The sequence below is a fragment of the Vanessa tameamea genome, chromosome 25 (assembly GCF_037043105.1).
Source record: "Vanessa tameamea isolate UH-Manoa-2023 chromosome 25, ilVanTame1 primary haplotype, whole genome shotgun sequence".
NCBI lineage: Eukaryota > Metazoa > Arthropoda > Insecta > Lepidoptera > Nymphalidae > Vanessa > Vanessa tameamea.
The window spans coordinates 5,210,816-5,235,065 of record NC_087333.1 but is presented as its reverse complement, the minus strand read 5'-3'; the positions used below and the strand labels follow the sequence as shown (position 1 = coordinate 5,235,065).

Sequence of the window (24,250 nt, the reverse complement as noted above, 5' to 3'; positions counted from 1 at the left end):
TGCTAATAACTCTTTGCTATATCATGCACTACTAAGATAAGATTAATATATCTTTATTTACAATACAACACTATTACACTTAACTACTTATTTACACTATAATTTTACATCCAAGATTCTGATTACAGTTTCGTCGACGTACAAAAACGGCATTTTTTCGCAAATCCATAGTGATTATCATAGATTAATCAAGCTCTGGACCAATGATGTCGTCAATTTGCTGTCAAATGTTGTTTATTTGGCTTTTTTCCTGTTATGATTGGAATAGTACATATACTTACTTGAGTTTTTATCTAAATATTCGCAACCGTATCCGTTCGTCATTTTAATATCTAGACGAATGGACAGGAGCAATGCATACATTATATATATTATGTCTTTTCCTTTGTACGTCAATCACGTGAAAATGACTTACTGAACTTAACTTCCTGAACTTATTATATAATCGACGCGGAATGGTACGTAGTATTTTTTTGATTTCCATTGATGCTTACCTCTTTTTCAGGTACATTTAATGCACTGCGAAGCTAGCGGATAACATTTAGTATTCATATTATATTATACAGTTTTACCCGTATCTAACGTTATTATTTCATGCCATGGGTCTTGCGTGATATTATAAGCACTGCCTTGCGCAATAAATAGGCTGTCTTTTTTTTTATTGTTCTTGTGGGCTCTTAAATTGGGGCTTTCAACTTTATAATATTAGTAGGTTAGATATATAAATAAAACATACCTGGTAAAGTAAAATATGATTTAATTTTTTTGTATGTATCACAGGATATTTAAAACATACATACATAGATTAATAAATTCTGTCCTGTAGAGAAATTTAATTAAAAAATATTTTTTCATGATCCTCACATCAATTAATTATTACATTACTTATTTGTACACAATAAATGTCAATAAGCAAAAAAAAAACACGATTAAAAAATCTACATCTAAAGTTCTATTGTCTATTACTTTATAAAGATAAAAAAAAAACTGTTAAAATTAATTAGGAGGAAACTGATTTGATGAGTTCTCTGAGTACATTTGAATAGGCTTTATTTTAAATGCAAATAAGAAAAATAGACGCTTAATTAGATATTTAAAAAAATAATAATCTATTCAATATATTTGAATTTTGTCTAAAATATTTTATTTATAGTCCACACTAAAGACAACAACATATTTTGATTGTTTATATAAATTTGTAAGCTATTTTTTTAAAATCCATAATGTAATATTTACCAAAATAATAACAATTGACTTTTCTTAATTTAACACATATTTGAGACAATTATAAAATTAAATCAATATGGTTTTAAAAACCTTTGCAAAAAGACCTGAGCCTCTTTATGTAACATTAAAAAAACTATTAAATAAAATTTATATCAATCAACCTACAGAAATTGTTAAGGTATTTTATAGTTAAGAATTTGTGAGTTTACTAAAATCCATTTCATATAAGCTTAAATCATATTTAAACAAAAAGCATGTTTCTTAGTAATCATATATTCTGTACAATAGACTAATTCTAAATTTAATCGACTCAACTTGTACTTTTTTAATTATTTTAACATAGCAAATACCTAAAGTAAATTATGTGAATTTTACAATCAGTAATATATTGTCAATGAATTATATTTCTTATGGGTTACACTTTTATGTACATAATATATCCAATTTTATATGCTAGTGTTTACCTAGTGGTCAAAATCTCAATGTTATAATTAATTATTATTAAAAAAAAACTTTTTTTGGTTGGTAACACTAAAGGTCCTCAAAAGCTACCAAATTAGAAATAATAGTCAGTTGTCAAATGCAAGAGAAAAGACTGGTCTGGTCTGGGCTACTGAGGTGTTTTGTCTTTGTCTATATAAATAGATAATTGTGATATCAATGCAAATTGCATTATATTAATATGAGATCTTGTCTTATACTTATTATTTACTGCTATTAGTATCCTTCTTGTCATCTTGCACATCTTCTAGGAGTTTTTCTAGATCAATACCCTCAAATTTAGGGTCTTGTGAATTGGACGCATATTCCATAAATAATTCCTTAAGAAATTGGAGATCTTTTGTTAATGTTTTCACTTTTTCTTCTAGCATCTGGTTTTCAGCCTTCAGTTTATTTACTCGTGTAAATGTCTCCTGTGTTCGCTGCTTAGACTTATATCTGCTCTTCTTGACTGCCTGCCGACATGTTATTTCATTATTACTTACATGCAAATAACAACCATTGAATTACTTACATAGAAATGTCTGATTTTATTTGTTATTGTTTAGAAAAACATGTAGTTGGCAATAATGCATAATAAGCAGAAATATTTTTTATATAATATTCTTTTAAGTACATACTTTTATGTAGTAATTGTCTAGGCTAATAGATTTAGATCTGCAAGGCATATTAATAAAAAGACACTGCGTTAACTATAGCAAATAGACAATATACCAAGAATGTACCTTGTTGGATAATTTTATGCAACTTAATTTATTGTGATACAATTTGAATTTAAGTTGTAAAAATAATTTTACCTCATTATTACGGTCTCTGCGTCGCCTGTAGTCGTCATCCTCATCATCAGCATCACTAACCCCCCGTCTCCCGCGTTTTTGTGGTGACATATCCCAAAAATCGTCTAATATCATCAAAATTCTTTATAATCACTGGATTTTATTGTGCACGGAGAAGACCGTATATTCACTTGGATTTATAGAAATAAAAGTGTTTATTGTAAAAAAAACTATGATGACATTATTTTTTACAACTATATAAAATATGACGCAATTTATATTTTATATTGACTTACTTTTCTCGTGCAATAACAAGCCACACTAAATTACGTAATAATTGTTTATTAAGATAGATATAAGATATTCCACAGCACTTTGCGTATAAAAAAATATGCGAGTAAAGTTCAATTGTTGTGTAAACTGGCGATCCAGAAAACAATAACGTCACTCACTTCAGAGATCACACTTGTGTCATCACACAGCCACAATTGACATCACGGTTAACTGACAATGACATTAGCTATACAGTATCGAAAATAGTGTTGTCAAGTGTAATTAAAAATAGAGTAAATAGGAGAAAAAGGATTTTTTTTTTATTCGAAAAATTTGGAAAAATCTCTTAAAAAATTACACAAATGCTTATATAGATGTGATTTTTTTTTTGGTAAGAGATCATATGCATCGTCCAATTATACAGTAGGTACACGAAAACTGTAGCGGTGACAGGAGACCCGAAAGACACAACGAAATTGATTAATATTGAACCAAAGGAAAAAACCAATAATGTATAGACATCGATTCGTTGATTAAATAAATAGAATTTTCTATAATAATATTTAGAAATACGCTACCTACAATGTACATATAAGGGATATAGAGCGGCAGCAATGGGAGCAAAACGATTTAAAATGTGAAAGCTGCAGATGCTAACACCTCGGTTCGGATCTCGAGGATAGTTTATAAAATGACAAATTATGAATAGGGTAGGATGAAATAAAACTACATTATAATACTCATCAGACCACAATATAATTCTTTCTTAACATTAAAATTCTAACAAAGTACGTAAATCTTTTTTACACAAATAATGGAAGCATCCAATGCTAAACGACCTAATACTGTAACGCTAACCATATTAGTACACAATAATAAGTAAAACGAGTAAACTACGTTTTGGCTAACCGATTAACCATTCATACATATTATATTGAGAAAATTGTTACATAGAAAACGTATTACTTGAACATTTTAAATGCATAGAACACTTTTACTATTACGTAGTACAGACACACAATTTATATTATATTATACTATCACAGAAATAACAATAAAAATGATAAAGAGACGGCAGTCTTTCAGAATCGGAAATATTTTTAGATAAAAACGTTAAAAACTTGGAAATTATAGATACAATACTGGCAATACCTTTTGCACTAAAATTGAATTAAATCAAGTTTGACGAGTACGATATATCACTAGAGCCGTTTATTGATTATATTATTCATAAAAATATAAAGTAACTCTCTATAATATATATATATAAATATATTTTCATTTCATTTTAATTTTCACATTCAAATTAATTGTATTGAGATGAAATTCGGATTTTCAAACGTTCATATATTATTGTCCAACTAAATAAAGTATCATATTATTAATTATTCATTAATATCCGATATTCATTCAAAAGTTTAATGTCATTAGGTATTGTCAGAATTTATCAAACCTCAGTAAAAGTAATAAAGAATTATAGACAACGTATATAAAAACATTAAAGAACACATTTGAAAACAATTACACTTAAAATACTATTTCTATGATACTAAAACGAGAAGAATTTATTTACAGTTAGACCCTTGTTTCAATGTAATATTGAATAAGGCTGCTTCGACAAATGAAAAATTGGCAACTTGTGTTTTGTTGAACCCGACACAAGTTTCTTTAATAACCCTTTGTCAACAAAAATGATTACAATGGATTGTCATTGTGGCGTACTTTCAGAAGATCAATTACATCACAAATTTCCAACCAATTCATTGGAAACGCACTTTTACATTGAAATCGTTAATATTATGCTTTAGAATAGTAGGTATTCGTTTGTATGATATTGTCATATTTCTCTCAGTTTAAATTATTAATTTTATCCTAGTTTTTTTTTATAACCGGTAATTGTACTTTTTGTTTTTATCTGGTTATTTCGATTGATCTATACCTATTTAGACGCAATATGGTATTGTCTAAAATTCTAAATAATAATCAAATTATGATTTTTAAATGTCAATGATAATTATAGTTGGCCTAATTTTAAACTGTCCTATTATGAATTTTTTTTACAGACAATAAAGATTTTTTTTTATCAATTGGGCACAGAAAACTGTTTCAGTTATTTATTTTTTTGCCATTTTGTGCACATTAATCACAAGATGTAAATATATTTACATCGATAGTATTAATTTCTATAATCTTAAGTTAGAATTATAATTATAAATAGAGAATATTTAATAATGACCAAATCCGTAACAGGAACATTTTTTCATAAATACCGATAACGTTTTAAATTTCATTGTAATTTTTGATTTTACATGAGCCAAGCTCAAGTAAAAGGCCACAGAAAAAGAAAGAAAGTATACATTGAAATTAAATTCCAATTATTGACGTTTAATTTTTATCCAAGTAAGGATGAATCCAAATCCTATGCAGATGACGCAGAAATATCATATCGAAGAAAGCTTTTTTTTTAAATACGTGAAAAAAGTTAAAAAAAAAACGAAGAGTAAGAATTGAACTGAAATAAGAATTAGAATAAATATAAATAATATCTTAGAGGCCCATTAATATTCCAATCGCAACCAAAGACAACATTAGATACTTGCTGTGTCATTTTTAGTTGATTTAATGATTTTATTTTTAACCTATATTTTATATTGAGCTTTTTTACAAAGGCTAGAGTAATTTTAGTGTTACTCGATCTAGCGAACTATATTAAAATCAATAAAACGTGATATATTTGAATCAATACCAACGTTATAAATATAATTTAGAATATTTTTTTAATAATAGCTTCATATAATTTCAATATAGAGTCGAAACCATGATGAAGAAATTTTTTTTGAAATTATTGCCATTCCGAAAAATTTCGACTTTTTAAGAAGGTATAATACTATAATAAAATACGAATTTGAGTAGGCAACTATAGCGATATTACCAATTTAGTGCCTTATTTTTTTTTATAACTAGTTTGACTTCTAACACTAAGCTCGCGACTTGTACGTAGATTTAAAGACAAAAATACAATTTATTATTTGTCCTTAGAATATGTACTTCGGGGCTTTAATTAGCTTAAAAATTATTAAAATTATACATTATTATATTTACAAAAAATTTAATATCTATATCAATGACAGACAAGAAAACGAATTTTAAAAAGTTTTATAAAATATGATGCTGCGGTCACACATTTTATTCTATTAAAAGTATATTTTTATTAGTATTTTTAACGTATCATTTTTTAGAGCTACAGACGCTTTAGGTGACATAAGGTGCGAACTTTTATATAATTCTTCGATGATCTATAATATCAAGATTAAAACAAAACGGTCTTTGAATCTTTAATATTAAGAAATATATATACATTATGATATTATTGTGAGGTTAATACTCGTTGTATGATTTACTCATAATTTTTGACTAGATTTTTTTTTTGTGTACGTAACGACGTTTTCCAACAAAAGCAACATAGACACAACTTAATTGTTTCGACGACTTGTTATTTTAACTTTATCTAAGCTAATGAACGAGGTTTTGCCAAGTTATCGATGCCAAAGTTATTTTTACACATCTAATATATTTTTTAACGATATTGTTAGATAGTCGTGTTACAGATAAATAAAAATTCCATCATACATCCTTAAGTTTTAAATGAATAATATAACGTTATTATAATTATATTTACTCACATATAAAGACCGTGTAATTGCCTTAACCATTTTTATAACATATTGTTTTAAAAAAAAATTCGATGACAAAAAGTAACGGAGTAATATTTGGTTTAAATGTTAATTTTAATTATATTTTCTTTATGAAAGTCATGTAATAATCCAATTAAATATATAGGAATCTAAAATTTATATTGTGGTTAAAAATATTTATAAGATTATTTTTGCAACTTTGAAAAAAAACTTTTTAAATTGTTAACGGTTTTGCTTACCAATATACCGTAAGAGGAAATCAAAACATTTTGAATCATACATTTTACTAATCAGTTCCGAAATACATTCAAATTAACCATATAAATATTTATCTGTGGTTTTATGTTTAACGTCAAATCCTTAAATGTCATAAAACAAAAAGTTTATTTTGTTTTTTTTTTGGTCTACTGAGGCGGTTGCATTTGAGCTTTGCGACACTGGCATAGCCATTTAATAATTCTCGCGTTTCTTTCGACTACGCTTGGCGGTTCCGTGTTGCGATAGATCTGTTTCTGGATACCAGGACCTTGGACCTGGAATAAAGGATAATATTATTTATACATATTGTGCCAAAATGATTCCATTAATTTTAAGTAGATTAAAAATCTATTAAATATATTAGTTAATTTATTTTCAAGTTTTTCATTTGTATTAGACGTATTTTTTGTATTATACTTAAACTAATTAGGCAAAGGTAGAGAATTTAAGGACCAATATTTTTTTAGTGGCAACACACGTAGGTATATTTAGATTGGAAAAGACTGAGCGATCTAGTTCTTCATTTCGTATAAGCCCAGTCTACTATCTAAAAGTCATCGTCATTCGCATCATTTCCCATCCTCATTGCATTCCATTCCATAATTATTTGGGGTAAGCGCAGGATCAAACTTTTTGCTTCTACAAAACAGGTTTGATTCCAACTCAAACAAATGGTTAAAGTGCCTTCGTACGCGTCATATATATCGCTTAAGAAAAATTTCCTTGGACGGCTCTTATGACAATAACATAAGTAAGAATTAAACCTATTCTACAAACATCGACAACTCACCAAAGACAATATTACAAAGAGACCTTCATTTTTATTTACTAAGATATAAAAATCTTACCGTGTAGTCTGCAGCTGCAGCTATTTGATTCGAGTCCACGGTGGACGCAGACGAGAAAAATACGGGACTGTCATCGTCTCCGTCACGTATGAACGCGTCGTACTGTCTCGAGTCCATGCCCAAATAGTCGAAGAACTGCTGAAGCCTCACGGACTCCCCTGACGGACTGTCAGGAGACTCTTCACCTTCGCATGGCGCTGAGGAGGGACTTCTTCCATCTGCGCGTCTGTATCTAGAGCAGATCGTTTTAATATAGTAATGAAAGGAAAGTTTTTCCAAATAAGATTGTATGACAAAAACTAGTTAATAGCAAGCTTGAAGATTAATTGAAAAGAGTGAAAGATTAATTCACTGCAGGGTGCTGGAATAAGTTCCGAAACTGCTCCTCAAAAGAAGATGAGGCTTTTGCCATTTGCAGACATACTTTTTTTTTACTTAAGTCAAATATATAACCATTTAATGATATTGATATAATGTTATGCAATATTTGGCCTTAATCATTGGCATTTTTAGCACTCACTGGGGATTATAAATATAAAACAATTCCAAATTAAACTTCACTTGTACATGTAATCGTTGTTTCAGTCTAAATTTTAACATGTTAACATGCATAGACGACTGATACCATTCGTAGCATAGTAATGAATCGTCACAGACCTGTCAGATATGTCTGATTTCGAGCGTAGAATGGGTCGCGGACGCCGTTGCTTGTAACGAAGGCATCTCTGACGTTTGAAAGTACCGAGCGGTGACGTCACTTCTTCCGGAGGACATATCTGAAAAAAAAACGATCGGTCATGTAAATTACTGACATTTATTAATACTCTTTTGAAACATTCAGACACACGAAAGTAAAATAAAAACTGTACAAATTAAAGATAAGATTATCTGATGTATCCAAAGGCAAGGAAACCATCTCAGTGGATCTACAAATATAAGAAAAAAATCACCAAAGAGAATTACTAATTTTTAAATAAACCGCATTTTTGATAAGCTACCTATTATTTATAGGGTGATCCTGTTCTATGGTTATAGGGAAGAGCAATAAGGGCACTATAGCCCTAGGGGACTCCACAAAAAAGTTCGTTGCCTGTTAGAATCTAAAGATTATTTGAGACAAGATTGTCTAGTTGACAGAAAAAATATCTTAACCAAAACTTGCAAAATTCAAATTCAAATGCGTACAAGCATTACTGCTTTCTTTACACCAGTTTCATTTTTCATTTACCTGAGCGGTGTTTACGTATTCCTGCATGTCGTCCATGCGAGGACGCATGCGCACCTCTTGGTACTGAGGCTGTTTGCTGATCAGTTCCGTGCTCGGCTCATGGTATCTACAACGAAAACTTTACATTAATTTTTCTAGGTCTTACAAAGTTAAAATCTACAATACTTACAACCCTAAAGTTACAATCATATAAATTAACGGTGAGCTAGTAAGAGAAAGTCTATGCAAAATATTCAAACAAATTGTCAGGGATTGCCTGTATATATACAGTCGAGCAATTGTGAATACGTACAGCTTATTCCCAATATTGTTTTTTATATAACTATCCCTTGGTCCGCGCACGACCATCAAACGAAGTGTCGTCAGCGAACAACACAATATCACGAATACTTTTAACACGGCAAGGAAGATCATTTATATATATTAGAAAACGAAAAGGACAGAAGACTTTATTTCATTAATGGAAACTTGTTAAGAGTCTTTGACTTTAGTATCAAGTATATTTATTGTTATATTTAAATATCAAGGCCTATTTTTATTTATCTAACAAAGAGCAATAGACGATCACCTCGTATATTCCCTCGTGCTGGTATATTCTTTCCTGCTGACGTTCAAACACTTGAGAGGGGTTTTGTATGTGCAATCATAGTCCCCGTAGTCGTACAGCGGCGGCTCGTCTTGGAACTGGGGCGGAGGAGCGCTCGCCTTCAGAAAAAAACACAAGAAAAGTACATTCAGAGACGAAAATCTATAATCCATTTGTAACACTTAGAGGATCTTCCATAGGGGAAAAATAGAAAACATTAGTTTTTTTATTTGATGGCGTCTTCTTTTTGATATTTACAATACGGCAAATTAGTTTTTTGGTTCATCAAGTGCGCCAAAAGTGCCGCGTAGATCCGTCCGGTACCTGGAAGTGTATCCCGACGCGCGCGTGCGGCGCGTGCGGCGCGTAGGGCGGCGGCGACGGCGCGCCGTCCTGGAACTGCGGCGGCGCCGACACGTAGCACTGCTCCAGCGCGCTGCCGTTGTTCGCCTGCCACGCGTAGCCTCTGGCGGAGGACTCATACAGTATATAACTTGAAATGTAAAGTAATCGAAGAGTATTCAATGTCAGCTGTCTTAATTTTTTTTTATTAAAAAATATATTGTATTTCACATCATTGGTATAATCAGTTTTAAAGTCACAGTCAGTAAAAATCCTGTCTAAAAGTGCGCGTCATCATCTCATCCCCATCCCGATCGTTTCACGAGCGTCCGTATTTACGTAGTCACGCCCGCCCTGTACTTATAACTCCGTGTGTCGTGTCGTGTGTCGTGTGCCGTGTGCCGTACCGGCTGCGCTCGTGGTGCGCGTGGTCGCGCGCGTGCGGCGGCGCGCTGCGCTGCGTGTAGTGGCCGCTCGAGCCGCCCGAGTCGCGCGCGAACGACGAGCCGCAGCGGCTGCGCGGTAGGGACATATCAGTGCTTGCATTCGGCTTTCGAAGCAAATACGAGAGTGTAATCGAACACTATGCCTCTTCACTTCAATAGAGTAATATATAAATTAGTAAAATATTGTTCACATGTTGATAATTTTTGGTTTCTGATTAAATCTCATTAAGTAGTGATTTTTCGACCTTACCTGTTATAAGATTGATAATTTTCCTCGCCGGGCGACGGATGTTCTGAAAACGCATCGCAGGACGACATCATCGACGAGTGATTTGATCTATCGACAAAAATATATTTCATACTGCATACCATTGGATAAAACGATTACAAGTATAGATAAATTTACTCGATGGTAGTAGTAGGTACCACCCACTCATCAGATATTCTACCGCTAAACGGCAGTACCCAGTGTTGCTGTGTTCCGGTTTGAAGGGTGAGTGAGCCAGTGTAACTACAGGCACAATGGATGTAACATCTTAGTTCCCAAGATTGGTGACACATTGGCGATGTTAGGAATGGTTAATATTTCTTACAGCGCCATTGTCTATGGGCGTCACAAAAAAAAACACTCACAAAGGCGCGCCCCTCCACATCAAACAACACGTAAAACTTAAACACAAAAGTAATCATATAATGTAATTCATATATTCTTTCTGTCTATACTCTTATGTTAATGGTCTCACGAAGACAAGTTTTAAGCACGTCACTCAACGTCAAACGCATATAATTAAACGCGTCTTAGTGAATAAATAGATCCATATAATACAAATTACGTTCGAAAATAACACCATGGCAATAATACTGTAATAAAATACCATACTATTATAAATAATTATGTATATATATTATGTGATTATTAAAGTGAATAATTATTTGATAAAATTAATTAACTCACCGGGTTCCCTTAGAAGAGCAGGATGCGGTACGGTGATGGGCCGAATGTCGTCGTCTACGAGGTGAACGACCGATAGACTCTGTGCCTACGACTACATTGACGCTGAAAGAAAAAATAAAATCAGGCTCGAAGGACCAAAATATCACTTAAATACTGCTACTTTTTACGTTCAGTAGAAAATGTATTAAAAGTAACACTCACTGTTCAGGATAACCATGCGCTTGTGCATGTAAATCAGGTAGAGATTTATGGCTATTAATATTGGTGCTGTCATCCTCTCGTACGCTCGGTTGGGAGTGAGAATTTGATCTAAAATGATATAGTTAATTTAGATTCACAATTCTTGACAATTAAGTGATTTAATAAAAAAAAAATGCAATTTAATAATATATGTGTTGTCAACACCCACCTAATATATCTGGGAGCGGAGAGTGCGTACTCAGCGGGGGGACTGATCGCGACGATATGTTCTCCGCTGCGGGAGATGTCGTCGGGCGCGTGGGGACTTGACTGGGGACTCGCTGCGAATGGAAATATTGAATTGGATTTTTTTTTCATTCCTTACAGATAAGACGTTGATTTTATAAATGTATTTGAATCGTTTCTTAGATTATAAGACCAAAAAAACAAAATCAAAATATTCTTCATTCAAAGAGGCTTTTACAAGCACTTGATTCGTCCTTTTACAGAACTATATTAAGTGAAGCTACCTCCTCGGAATGTAGATTCTACCGAGAAGAGCCGACAAGAAACTCAGTAGATACTCTTTTTTAACATTCAGAATACAAATTTATTTTAGTTATATACAATTATATATATAAATATATATAATGTTTTTTATCATCTATCATTCTTGTATTGACTAATATGCTTTTTTTAAAGATTTAAGACACGCACGTCTGTAAGTAAAGCTAGAATGGTCAATTGGGAATAATCATAAGTGGTCATTAATAATGAAATGCAATGCTGTTAAATAAAATTTTGCGATCAAATAGCTTGCCCAAAAATTTGGAAAACTGGTTGCTTTTGATTAATCTAGCTGTGTACTGCTTCATAAATAGCTAACCACTCACTACCGCATCGTATTATGTTCATAAATGGAAAGCACTAATTGAGCACTGAATAATTAATTAATATAATTATTTGATAATTAACAGAGGTACATATATTAAATTTTCACTGGGCAATTTATCGATATATCGATTTGTTATAAGTGCTTTAGTAAAGCCTCTTTCTTTACCCAGCGTTCGAGATATCGCCATAACAAATTTTATCAATATCAGATCAATGGTTCAATCCGTAAACCAAGACAGGAGCTGCTTTATCCAATAAACCCGAGACACACAGGCGGCTTCCATAAGCAAAATATGGCATTTAATATTCCAAAATATTTTTCTTGTTGTCTTAAAATAAGAGAATAAGATACTAACGTATAGAATAAGTATTCTTGATAACAACTTCACTGGGTCTCTGTCTCGGTATCACGAATGACTCCGGGAAGAAGACTCGTGCGTCGCCAAAGCTCAGCGGCCGGTTCTTGTCCTCCTTGTGTTTGGAACCTGAAGTTCCGGACGATGACGTCCCAGAAAATGTACCGGACGTGTGTTGCGATCGAGACACTTCACGATCCGGATAAGAATCTTTGAGACGACGTGCTTCGGAGAACATTTTTTGAGCTGAAAATAATAACATATGTATGTATTCATAAACGATGGCACGGATAATTTATTTTTAAAAATGTACTGGACATGCGTACTTACAGACATACGCCGGGGAGTAAACATTCTCTCTGCTGTCAGAATGTTCGAGAAGCCGTCTCAAAGTGTTCTGCAGACCTTCGCCCGCGCTCACCGCTCGCCGCGTACTCGATATTCTAGTCGTTGCATCTGAAAATTATATATTACATAATAATTTCTAGAAAATAAGATAACAAACTCGCCTTTGCGTTGCTCAATATCATGACAAGTAAATGCGACGATTTCGGCTAAAGAGTTCAGACACAGCGGCTTCACGTGCATTTCAAGGCACTGAAGTATAAACCTTGTGAACTTCCAAACTCTGTTCTGGCCATCTGTGAATTTCTTCTAAGGTTTTGAACCTAAGAATGGGGGTTTGTGTACTGGAAGGTTGTTATTACATAAACTTAATGAGTATGGCGCTGTTTATAAAAGAACAATTAGGTTTTGAGTATTTGTGTCTGTATGGTCGACTTAGACTTAAAAGACAATGGTAAAACTTACAAGGATTACAGCAGGCATCATTATTAAGAGTGCCGGAGCTGACGAGATGACAGCCCCCAGCAGCTATTGCCTGACTCAAGCCACTGCTTACCTAAAATAACCAAAAAATATCTATGGCATGGCAACATTAACAGAACATTATCGATGTAACTAAACAGTCAGACAATTTCCGTTACGGTCGAAGTGTAGTAGTGATTTTCTCAAAACTTAAACATAATAATGATATTTTGTATAGAAAATATATTTAAAAAAATGGCCGTCTTCTTCAAGCAAAGGTAACTTTACAATACAGCCATTTGAAGGTAGCCAGATTCCAGAAAAAACAATGTCAATTTAAAAGTTAAACGTAAAAAAGAAAAAAATATCTTAGTACTTTCGTTTGGCATTATAATGAAAATACACTAATACAGCAAGGGACAGGATATATAATAATACTTAACACCTGTTTCACTGCCTTCTCTAGGCCGGAGATTAGCAATTTATAATTAAAAGTAAATCTAAGATTTAATGGAAGATAATATCAGTTCATACCCTTAGAGGCAGTTCTTGCTTTCGATCAAGCACAGTTTCCGACTTCACGTAGAACGCTTTGGTCTCAGCGAGCAGCTCGACTGCGGACTTCCGCTTCTGTTGCGGCTGCGGCGCGAGCGAGCGGGGTGTCGCCATCTCCTTCCTACGCGGTAGCTTGAAACTTGCAAATAACGAGTCTGCTAGACGACGCCTGCAATTTTTTCAAAATTTTTTCAAAAAAACCACATGTTAAGAGTAATATTCATACAGATTTTGTTAACATTTTTAATCATTCTTTTATGACAAGCGTTGACGAATTGCCGAATGAACGATGGTAAGTGGTCACCACTGCCCACAGACATTGCGCCACCAACCTTGGGAACTGAGATCTTCTGTCCCTTTAACTCATATATTAATCAAGAACTGTTTCTAGTGTATAATATAGCAGTGCATTGATTTGTTTATCTTTACACCTCCTGCCATTGGAATGTACTGTATATATTGTACATCGGTAAACTTCGGGAACAATAGTAATGTATTTAACAAAAACGATTGACAAAAGTAAAATCGGAAACTAATAAGTGTCAATGGCGTTTCTGAGAATCGCAATGGTCGCAAGCAGTGCGAGCGGAACTGCAATACGGTTCGTATTTCACTCGTGAAATGTTGACAACCGACTTACGATGATACGCTATTTTGAGTCTATGTCGCGTGTCACATTCTGACATTTCAGCTTCGTAATCTATAGTGAGTTTCGAGTTTCTCCTTACAGAATTTCCGGTAGGATTTGGATTTTATGGAATCATATAGAGCAGTTTAACCACTCTTCGTGTTTTTTTCGAAGTAAGATTTTTATGTTCTGATTTTTTTTTCGAATCGAATTTCGAAAAAAAACTTTATAAGAATTTGGTAAAAGCAGTCACGGTGTGATATAATGTTAAGTACTGCACAACAGTATGTCTTACCTAGGCGGAGATTCAAAGGATCGAGAGTAGGAAGCCGAGGTCGCAGCTCCCTCAAACTTCTTCCTAACCTCTTCAACTTTCGACCATCCTGACTCGACGTTTAGCCGCCTGGTCAGTTGTTGTGTTTGTGCCGCATGCTTAGCCAACTCCTCCCTGGTCCTCTTGACGGATACCTCAGGTATAAGATCCCTGCTCCGGCCAGTTCTTGCTTCGTGACATCTTTCGACAAATTGACGTCTGCGGATTGATAGTGTTGCTGAGTGATCGTTGTCGTTGTCGAAACACCTTTGAAAAAAAGAGGTTAAATTATATTTTGTGTAAATATCTTTACAGACATCCTATTATTGACGCAAAAGCGAGTTTCTTTGTCTGTTTGTAAGGCTTTTACATCTGAGCTAATCAATCGATCACCATGAAATATGCAAACACGTCAGGAAAATAGAAAAGGATTCCTCTTCCCACTAACAAACATGCAAAGCAGAGGACGTAAACTAGTACAACTGTAAAATTCGAATAATAATTCAGATATTATGAATAACTAGTAATTATATTAGTAATTGCAGTACAAAGTGAAACAAGTATAACAAATATTACCATATGATCGAAGTATGTCCAAAGTAATTGGAGCAAAATCATTTTTTCAAATCATTGTTTGTGTATATCATAGCAGTCCCATTCGAATGACATGCATACATCATTTATTAACAATTATAATTCACAATTTTCGATTTTAGATAGATAGATTCGAAAACAATTTACTCATTATAATTTGTAAACTGGAACTCACCTAGCAGGTTGTGCGAGGTGCGACCGACAAGGTTGGTAGCAGGAGAGCGCGGCCATCATGCCGGGCGCGGCTTTTTACGGCGAGCTCCGCGACCATCATTTAGGTACCACCTGCTACCACTCCTCACCGTTTTCAATTGTCTGAAACGAATAAATATTTCCATTATTATTATGAAGCATTTTATTGAAAAATCTAAAAATAATGAAGTACAAAAAAGTGGCTGTCCACGGGACGCTCGGAAAATGTAAGCCATTGAAATTGTAATTTTAAATACGATATAAATTTACTGTCACAAATTAAGTAAAATAACTGAATGACATATGCCAAGATTTGAACCCGCGATATTTGTTCAAGATTCACGTTCAGCCCTGGATTATTTAAAAAAATATCGGATAAAAATGCAGCGTATGGTTCATTTCAAGTTAAATTTTATAAAATTGTTAGTCTTATGGGCCAACCGACGATAAGTGGTCACCACCGCCCATAGACATTGACGCTTTAATATATAACCATTCCTCACATCGTCGATGCGCCACCAACCTTGGGAACTAAGATGTTACGTCCGTGCCTTATATGCCTGTAGTTAAACTGTCTCACTTAAACTTCAAACCGGAACAGAGTAATACTTAGTATTGTATATCTGACGAGTGGGTGATACCTACATATACACTACATATTTTTATTAGTGTCATATAAACATAGATTCATTGGATATCATAAATAGTCAACGACCCGTGCACGTCTCTTGATAGTCTAAACGCGCTTCGCTAATTTAGGCACCGACCGTTTATACAGCGTGTGCCTACACATTGATGAATAAATTAGCCTCAAAACAGGCTACTGACCGGTTGAATTAATAGATTATTACACTGGCTATTGTTATAAGTTCGTTCTAATGAAAATGATCTAATATTTTAATACATAGAGTTATTTTAGTTGAAATAATTATTCATGTTAATTTACCAATAATTTGCGGTTCCCGAATTCAAGACACGATCCGTTTTGCTTACGTGTTGGATAAATAGGCGTAAATCGAAAGTGTTCCAATAGAAAACGTAAGTCTTATGTAGTCATATTCTTTTTAATAAGTTTATAATATGTTTGTTATGCAAGACCGCGATGGTCAGGCAAGCGCGACCGAATTTTCATGTGCTTGATTTGTGTTTACAATTCATCTCGTGCTTGACGGTGAAGGAAAACGTCGTGAGGAATGCGCATGTGTCTAATTTCAACGAAATTCTACCACATATGTATGTATCCACCAACCTGCATTGGAGCAGCGTGGTGGAATAAGCTCCAAAACTTCTCCACAAAGGGAGAGGAGGCCTTAGCCCAGCAGTGGAAAATTTACAGACTGTTACTTTATGTATGTAATAAAAAATGCAACGAATGCCTGTCGTTAAGTGCATAACTAACAATTGTTCGTTGCAGGTGGAAGGCGTAATCCCATAATCCGATGGGACGGCGAAATCGTCACGAACAGAAAGATTTCAGATACAACTCCATTACACACACCGTGGCGTGCCATTGAAAACACTACAATTTTCGATCTACTAAAAATTCTCGACAAAAAACCCGAAATATTAAATGGTTCGACCCGAGATTTGATCAGAGGAGCTCGAGATGAGCGGCCTTATAACCGCTAGACCAACGATCCGATCTACATCTTTATTTAATTATGTATATAACATCATACATTCTTCACAACAAATCACAAATCTTAAACTACATAGCCCACTTTCACAAATGTACAATGCTTATGATGAATATCAAAACAGTGTCGATCTAAATGTTACGTCCATTGCTTCCATGAAAAAGATCGTACTGGGCAGCTAAAATTATGCCTAATTGATACATCCTTTGTCATATATATTTTTACATCATGGTTTTTTTTTAATTTACTTTTAATTAACATTTATTTAAATAGTTTTCAAATTACGTTAAGATGTTGATTGTTTTCTTTTTGTGCGTGCTGTGTTCTTCTTTAAGTAATTGTGACACTTAGAATATAATTTTACTTTTATTATATTATATTGTTATAATCAGTGTACACATTATTGAAGAACCAAATAAAATTAAAAAAAAATACACATTTAACTATTGAATACATAATGACCTATTTGATGAAGCACGTAGACGTGTTGAAAATACGACGTTTTGTATGTCTCGCAAAATTGAAAATTTAAATCAAATGATTTATTTGAAACATGCTAAGATACGCGTAGGTGTATATTTATTATACAACAGTTAGTCTGTCCGTCTTAGAATGGAATGGCGCCTGCTCAATAAGGATTTGCACCGGTTCGACGCAACTCCATTCCAATCCGCTTTGTACCAGCCGTAAATAAAATATATAGAAACAAATCATTATGCCGAAATATTTAGACGTGATATATATATTTTTTTATGGCATTTGTTGGCGGGCGAGCATATGAGCCACCTGATGGTAAGTGGTCACCACCGCCCATAGACAAAGGCGCTGTAAGAAATATTAACCAATCCTTACATCACCTAAGCGCCACCAACCTTGGGAACTAAGATGTTATGTCCCTTGTGCCTGTGATTACACTGGCTCACTCAACCTTCTAACCGGAACACAACAATACAGTGTACTGTTATTTGGCGGTAGAATATCTGATGAGTGGGTGGTACCTACCCAGATGGGCTTGCACAAAGTCCTACCACCAAGTGATTTAATACCACCAAGTTATTAATTGATTGAAGTTATAATTAAGCTTTACTGAATTTCGTTTAATTTTTTCTTCTGTAGGTGTCGTTGAAGTGTCAGTGAAGTGTCTGTATTATTATACATGTCTCCCTGATGGAGAAACGCTTGAGAAGGTTTAAAGTTTCTCAAAGATGGCTTTATGGAAACACATGTGGCAAAGGCAGGTATCCTTACCAATATTTATTTTAGCTCCGTTAAGAAGATATAAACACAACTTAAGCACATTAAAAATTGGTAGTCCTTTATCGAACCTTGTGAGTTGAGATTCATGTTTCCTTTCTTATTAAATGTATTTCTAGGAAATGCGTTCTTGCCCATCAATTTAATACTAATTTTAAGGCTCTTTTATGTCATCAATATTATCATCTCGTTACAAGCCTACAACCATTACAATTTGCAATGTCAGCATTGTCAACGATGATGAACTGTTTTGTCTTTGCTTACTTATATGTACATATATTCCTAAACGATTATTACATATATTCATTTCAGTACATCCAAAAAATGTTTGTAAAATATAACGCAACAAAATGAAAGAGGTAAGCTGTCATCTCAGATTAGTAAGCATTTTGATTGTGTACACTAGACTAAATATTAATTAATTTACAGTTTTTTTTGTAATAAAACAATTGAAGTGCGTCTAAATAAACGTACTTAAATCTCAACCACTAACGAACCTAACTCACCGCATACTTCGAATCTTCGACGATCAATAGATACACTTCAAAATCCATCACATTCCGGGTCTATTCAATCCAAAAGCGGATTCCTTGTCCAGGCTTCACCGTCTTCCGGAGTGGCATTTAATGCCAAATTGCACGAAGATCGTGTTTATGAAAATGGGAACGCCTGTTATAGACCTGTTTGTGACCTTGTTTGTGTGTTCGAAGACCGCCCGAGTGGTAGCGAATTATGCAACCTTAGATCTCAAGGATCACAAGGCAATGTATCACGACGCATTCAGTGTGCCATGGAATTTTCCGCTGGCATGGATCTTTCCACCCTTTCTAATACCCTAAGTGCTAATTCATCTGAATCAAGCAACAGGTCTATATCTCATAGTGGTTCCTCGATGGGAAAAGGTATTTTGGAGAGGACTTGAAATTACGGAGCGTTGCACCCCCATTCACATTGACAAACCTGAAACGGTTTTTGATCGACACGACGACAAGGCTTCCACCTCCGAAAGTCCAGGACATGACTCTGGAAATCTGGAAATGTGGGGGTGGTCTGAGAAGTTAAAATCTGGGGATTTCGCCCAAATATCATTGCTTCGATGTTCCTGGCGTCCATCCACATGGAAAACGTATGAATTAGCTTGGTCTCGATGGATAACATGGGCAAATCAGCATAATATAAACACAACCAAACCGGAAGGTTCTGAATTAGCACAGTTTTTAGCTGATTTACATTTAAAACATAACGTATCTTATAACACAATTCTTCTCCACAAATCTGTAATTTCTACGCTATGTAATACAGAACTGTCCGGTAAACTGAGTGAAGAAGTTTTGGTCAAACATATTATGAAATCCATATCTTTGAAAAACCCTAAAGTACAGAAACCTCCAATTTGGGATATTAGCGTTCTTTCAAATTACATGGAAAATTATTCAGTAGATAATAATAATATATTTCAGATGGTTCGACACACGGCCACATTACTTAGTCTATGTTCAGGTCGCAGGATACATGATTTGACCTTATTGTGTGTGGATTGCGATCATTGTGTGATTCATGAGGATTATGTTATTTTTTGGCCTCTTTTTGGGTCAAAAACAGATTGTAATGATTATAGACAATCAGGGTGGAAATTGTTGGCCAACAAAGAAAATGAAAAATTAAATCCGGTGTATTGGATAAATCGATCGATTTCAATTTTAAATGAAAGACGGAGCAGGTCAGGGACTTCTAATTTGTTTATGACCCTACGCGGATCAGCATCCCCAGCTTCCCGTACGGTCATTGCGGGATGGATAAAAACACTTTTGAGAGATGCAAACATTAAATCAACTCCAGGAAGCATACGTTCCGCTGTAGCTTCGAGCAATTGGTTTAACAAGTTTCCTGTTGATGATATATTGGCTCGAGGAAACTGGAGATCAGCTAACACTTTCCAAAAATTCTATCGGCGTGAAGGTAAGGTAAGGTAATTAGTTTAATATGCGTTTTATTTCAGGTAAAACGCGTCTAATAAAACAAATAAAGTACGTATATATAAGTATGTTTATACAGACGTACTTCATTTGTTTTATTACATATATACTAACGCCTATATACTTATTATCATAACATAATTATTTATATAAATAGCATTAATAAACGTCACGTCAAAAAGTATTTTAAATTATATAATTATAACAACACGAAAACAACATACGAGTAACATAATTAGTTAATTTATTCATAATTATATATAATTTCAGTAATTGACATCAGTAATTAGATAATTTAAACACTATAAATATAAATTAATTTCAAATATATTCGGTCGTTTTGTTAAATAATAATTTGTCTATCTGTCATCATTGTTTTGAGTTAATTAATTGGTCGATATTTTCGAGTAGCCAGTCAAACGTAGTAATATTTTAGTCTTACAAGTTAATCGTCAAAAATGTACGCAAAATGATACAGTTGACAATTTTGTGCTTTCCGAGGCAGGCATAGATCTGACATCTTCCAACTTTCGAGCTCCTGAGATTTTTTTTGAGTAAGCCTAGTAACTCGATATCGACTCGTCGGCGTTTGAACCTAAAACCGCGAAATCTAAAGCCTTATAATCTCGCCACTAGACCAACGAGGCGTTCTAACGTAATTTACCGAGTCATTGTATTGCAATATCTCTTTTAATATGTAACCATGTATTGAGAAGAAAAAGTCAGTAAGTCGACTAGGACCGCGTACTTTCATTTTCTTGTAAAACTTTCTAGGCTAACGCACTCGATTTAAACGATGCAAAATTAATTAGTAGCGGTAACTTGGTGCTTAATTGCTACTTCATTATAAATTAAGTTCAAATATATTCTCAAATTAAGTTAATTTCGTAATTGATTTACGAATACAAAGAAAACTTAAACTTAAATGACTTTTATTAGAGAATCTTGGAAATTATAAATATAAATAAATATTGGACAACATCACATACATTACTCTGATCCCAATTTAAGTAGCTAAAGCACTTGTGTTATGGAAAATCAGAAGTAACGACGGTACCACAAACACCCAGACCCAAGACAACATAGGAAACTAATTAACTTTTTCTACATCGACTCGGCCGGGAATCGAACCCGGGACCTCGGAGTGGCGTACCCATGAAAACCGGTGTACACACTACTCGACCACGGAGGTCGTCAATTAGTATATTTGACTTAGTGATAATCTTGTGTAAAACATAGTTTTATCATAATCACGTCGTCGCATCTCAGCGCCTGGAAATAAGGGTTGTATTACACAATGCTGCTAAATTTGTCTAATGAAATTAAATTTTTACCGAAATTGATGGATGATATTTTATATTGATAACGTTTATCAAAGTTTTGTGCGAATGTACCTAATATCTCTTGTAGCAAAATAATCTTTCAAAATAGCCTTGCGAGATATATATATGCAAAATAACATATTTACTTATAAAATCGTTTGTCCTTACTATCTATCAACGAACGGCAAAACTACTGCGTCTAGAAAGTTAAACGATATTTGAAAATCAGATTTTTGGAACATATGCTTTTTGTATAACGAACGCATTATTTATGAAAGTATTTTCGGAAATAGAGATTATAATTATAATTAAATAACTCTATTATCTAATAGATATTAGAGTTATTTAAATATATTTTCGAAAGATCAAAATTGATTCAATTGGTAAAGTGCAAAGTCGATATTCATAAAAACGCTTGGAAGACTCAAATACGTCCGCCATTTTGTTATTAGATACATAAAACCTACATTGCAATACAATAAACAGAAATGGCCGCTGACACCTGACCTGAGATTTACGCAATTACGAATCACGTCACATCTATAGTATCTATGCAGATCTGTGGTTTGCATAACAATAAAACTTTCACATATTATCTATGCAATATTTACCATTAAATAACTTTTCAACCAGATAGGGGTGAATTGAGTAACGTCAAAGTTTCATAGACAATAATAATTCTCTATTATATTTTTCCCAAACGAACAGATGCGAGCGTAACAATCTATACAAATATTTTATACAGGTGACATTTGTTTGTATGTAGGGCGTAATCTCAGGAACTTATGATATAATTAAAAATATATATTACACTGGTGGAAAGTTACATTATTGCTAAGTGCTATAGAGTATAAATATGATTGATTTGATGACATATTATTTTCTTTATTCATAAATTGCATCCGTGCAAAGTTGGAGCGGATCGCTAGTATTAGTATAATATGGCAGTGTGTATCTTTAGGCGTGAAAAACTCAAATCAACATAAATGACTGTACTGGTACGAATTTTTGATTGAAGTATAAACGAAATTTCTTTCATTTCAATATTTTATAATGAAGTATTTATCTCAAATAAATTAAAAGAAATTTACTACTAATAATACATTTAAACGAATGAACGTGTTTGAATCCTTAGGTTACGTTCAGGCATCTCTCAAAACCTCAAAGCATCTTTAAGAATTTAGCTTGAGTAATTAGTGTGCCGCTTTATGTACGAAAATTGATAATAATTAATATATATATATATTATTAACATTATATAAAATAATTATTTTTGAAATTAAAAAAATTATAGTTGAAGCGCCGATTATTCCTTTTTTTTCTTCACATCCGAAATAGGGACCATGAAATATTATTAGACAGCCAATAATAAAATTCAAAATAACATTAAATAAAAATTATAGTCTTAATTTTGCCTTGGTGCGTTATTATTGTTGCTTAACCGCGATAAAAGTAGGTTATCCTCTCAGAGCATTAAAAGATAAATACGTATAAGTTTAAAAGTAAACAGACTGTGACTAACTGCAGGTCTTCCCCTCACACGGTGAAAATTAATAAATTAATAACCGCATTACAATAGACAAGTGCATATTCCCGGTTATTTATGAAAGTTGTGTTCGAAGACATTTCAAATTATTTTTCTAGAAAACTATGACAGCTATGAAATATACCGATCGCCATGTTGGATATTTTGTGACGTCATATAATTATTTCATATGATGAAAATCTTTTTATATGCCTACACGTTGCCCGTGTTTAGGCATCTAGCCTCTAAATTGGCACTAATGAATAATAAATAATTAAAGCCAAATTCATTATAACAATTATTTAGAATTATGATGCGCTGAGTAGCGTCGCTCTTAACTCGAAAGTAATATGCTACTTGGTGGTAGGGCTTCGTGAAAGCCCGTGGATAGGCACCACCCACTCATCAGATATCTAGTCAAACAGCAATTCTTATTATTGATGTGGTCCAGTTTGATGGGCGATTAAACTAGTGTAACTACAGGCACAAGGGACATAACATCTTAGCTCCTAAGGTGGGTTGTGCATTGCCGATAAACAATGGTTAATATTTTGTACGGCACCAACGTCTATGAACGGCTTCAGGTGGCTCATTTGCCCGTATGTCTACATATACTCGTATCATAAAAAGTAATCTCTAATTTACAAAATACTTGTTAGCTACAGCTTTTGACATAGCCATGACACGTCATATAAATTATATACATCGTAAATCAAAGTATAGTTAGTTATAGTAATAACAATTTATTTCCTCATACAGATTGCACATAAAATACATTTAAACATAAAATATTTTTAAAGTATGGAAACATTTTTTAAAAGAACTCACTCCTTCATGACCAAAAAATTACTAAGCAATATTTTTAAACAATAAGTATAAACT

The 24,250-nt window shown here is 33.5% G+C and overlaps 2 protein-coding genes across 3 annotated transcripts in view; both read right to left on the bottom strand.

Annotated features, from left to right (window-relative positions):
* Positions 1-1,365: 1,365 nt before the first annotated feature.
* On the bottom strand, positions 1,366-2,993 carry LOC113396630 (CCAAT/enhancer-binding protein homolog 2-like). The gene is made up of 2 exons (XM_026634638.2): positions 2,526-2,993; positions 1,366-2,183 (listed from the first exon to the last, which is right to left on the bottom strand). Exons 1-2 carry the CDS (start codon positions 2,637-2,639, stop codon positions 1,932-1,934), a joined length of 366 nt encoding a protein of 121 aa, XP_026490423.2. The 5' UTR covers positions 2,640-2,993; the 3' UTR covers positions 1,366-1,931.
* A 515-nt stretch (positions 2,994-3,508) lies between these two features.
* The window catches only part of LOC113396635 (uncharacterized), a 67,639-nt gene continuing 46,897 nt past the window's right edge, over positions 3,509-24,250 (bottom strand). Inside the window, exons 2-18 of one of the 2 annotated variants that reach the window (XM_026634646.2) lie at positions 15,638-15,777; positions 14,851-15,135; positions 13,907-14,096; positions 13,376-13,466; positions 12,896-13,021; positions 12,566-12,811; positions 11,545-11,656; positions 11,337-11,444; positions 11,136-11,237; positions 10,431-10,517; positions 10,142-10,249; positions 9,717-9,858; positions 9,375-9,511; positions 8,807-8,912; positions 8,236-8,354; positions 7,579-7,810; positions 3,509-7,005 (exon numbers count right to left, since the gene is read on the bottom strand). In XM_026634646.2, coding sequence (XP_026490431.2) covers positions 6,877-7,005; positions 7,579-7,810; positions 8,236-8,354; positions 8,807-8,912; positions 9,375-9,511; positions 9,717-9,858; positions 10,142-10,249; positions 10,431-10,517; positions 11,136-11,237; positions 11,337-11,444; positions 11,545-11,656; positions 12,566-12,811; positions 12,896-13,021; positions 13,376-13,466; positions 13,907-14,096; positions 14,851-15,135; positions 15,638-15,696 — 2,379 coding nt within the window. In that variant the 5' untranslated portion in view covers positions 15,697-15,777 and the 3' untranslated portion in view covers positions 3,509-6,876. The remainder of the gene's footprint in view (positions 7,006-7,578; positions 7,811-8,235; positions 8,355-8,806; positions 8,913-9,374; positions 9,512-9,716; positions 9,859-10,141; positions 10,250-10,430; positions 10,518-11,135; positions 11,238-11,336; positions 11,445-11,544; positions 11,657-12,565; positions 12,812-12,895; positions 13,022-13,375; positions 13,467-13,906; positions 14,097-14,850; positions 15,136-15,637; positions 15,778-24,250) is intronic. The other variant, XM_064218942.1, reaches the window with a different exon arrangement.

Coding starts and splice junctions, on each gene's coding strand:
- LOC113396630 (XM_026634638.2), bottom strand. CDS start 2,639: ATGATATTAGACGATTTTTGGGATATGTCACCACAAAAACGCGGGAGA. Junction 2,184..2,525: donor GCAGAGACCGTAATAATGAG/GTAAAATTATTT, acceptor ACATGTCGGCAG/GCAGTCAAGAAGAGCAGATA.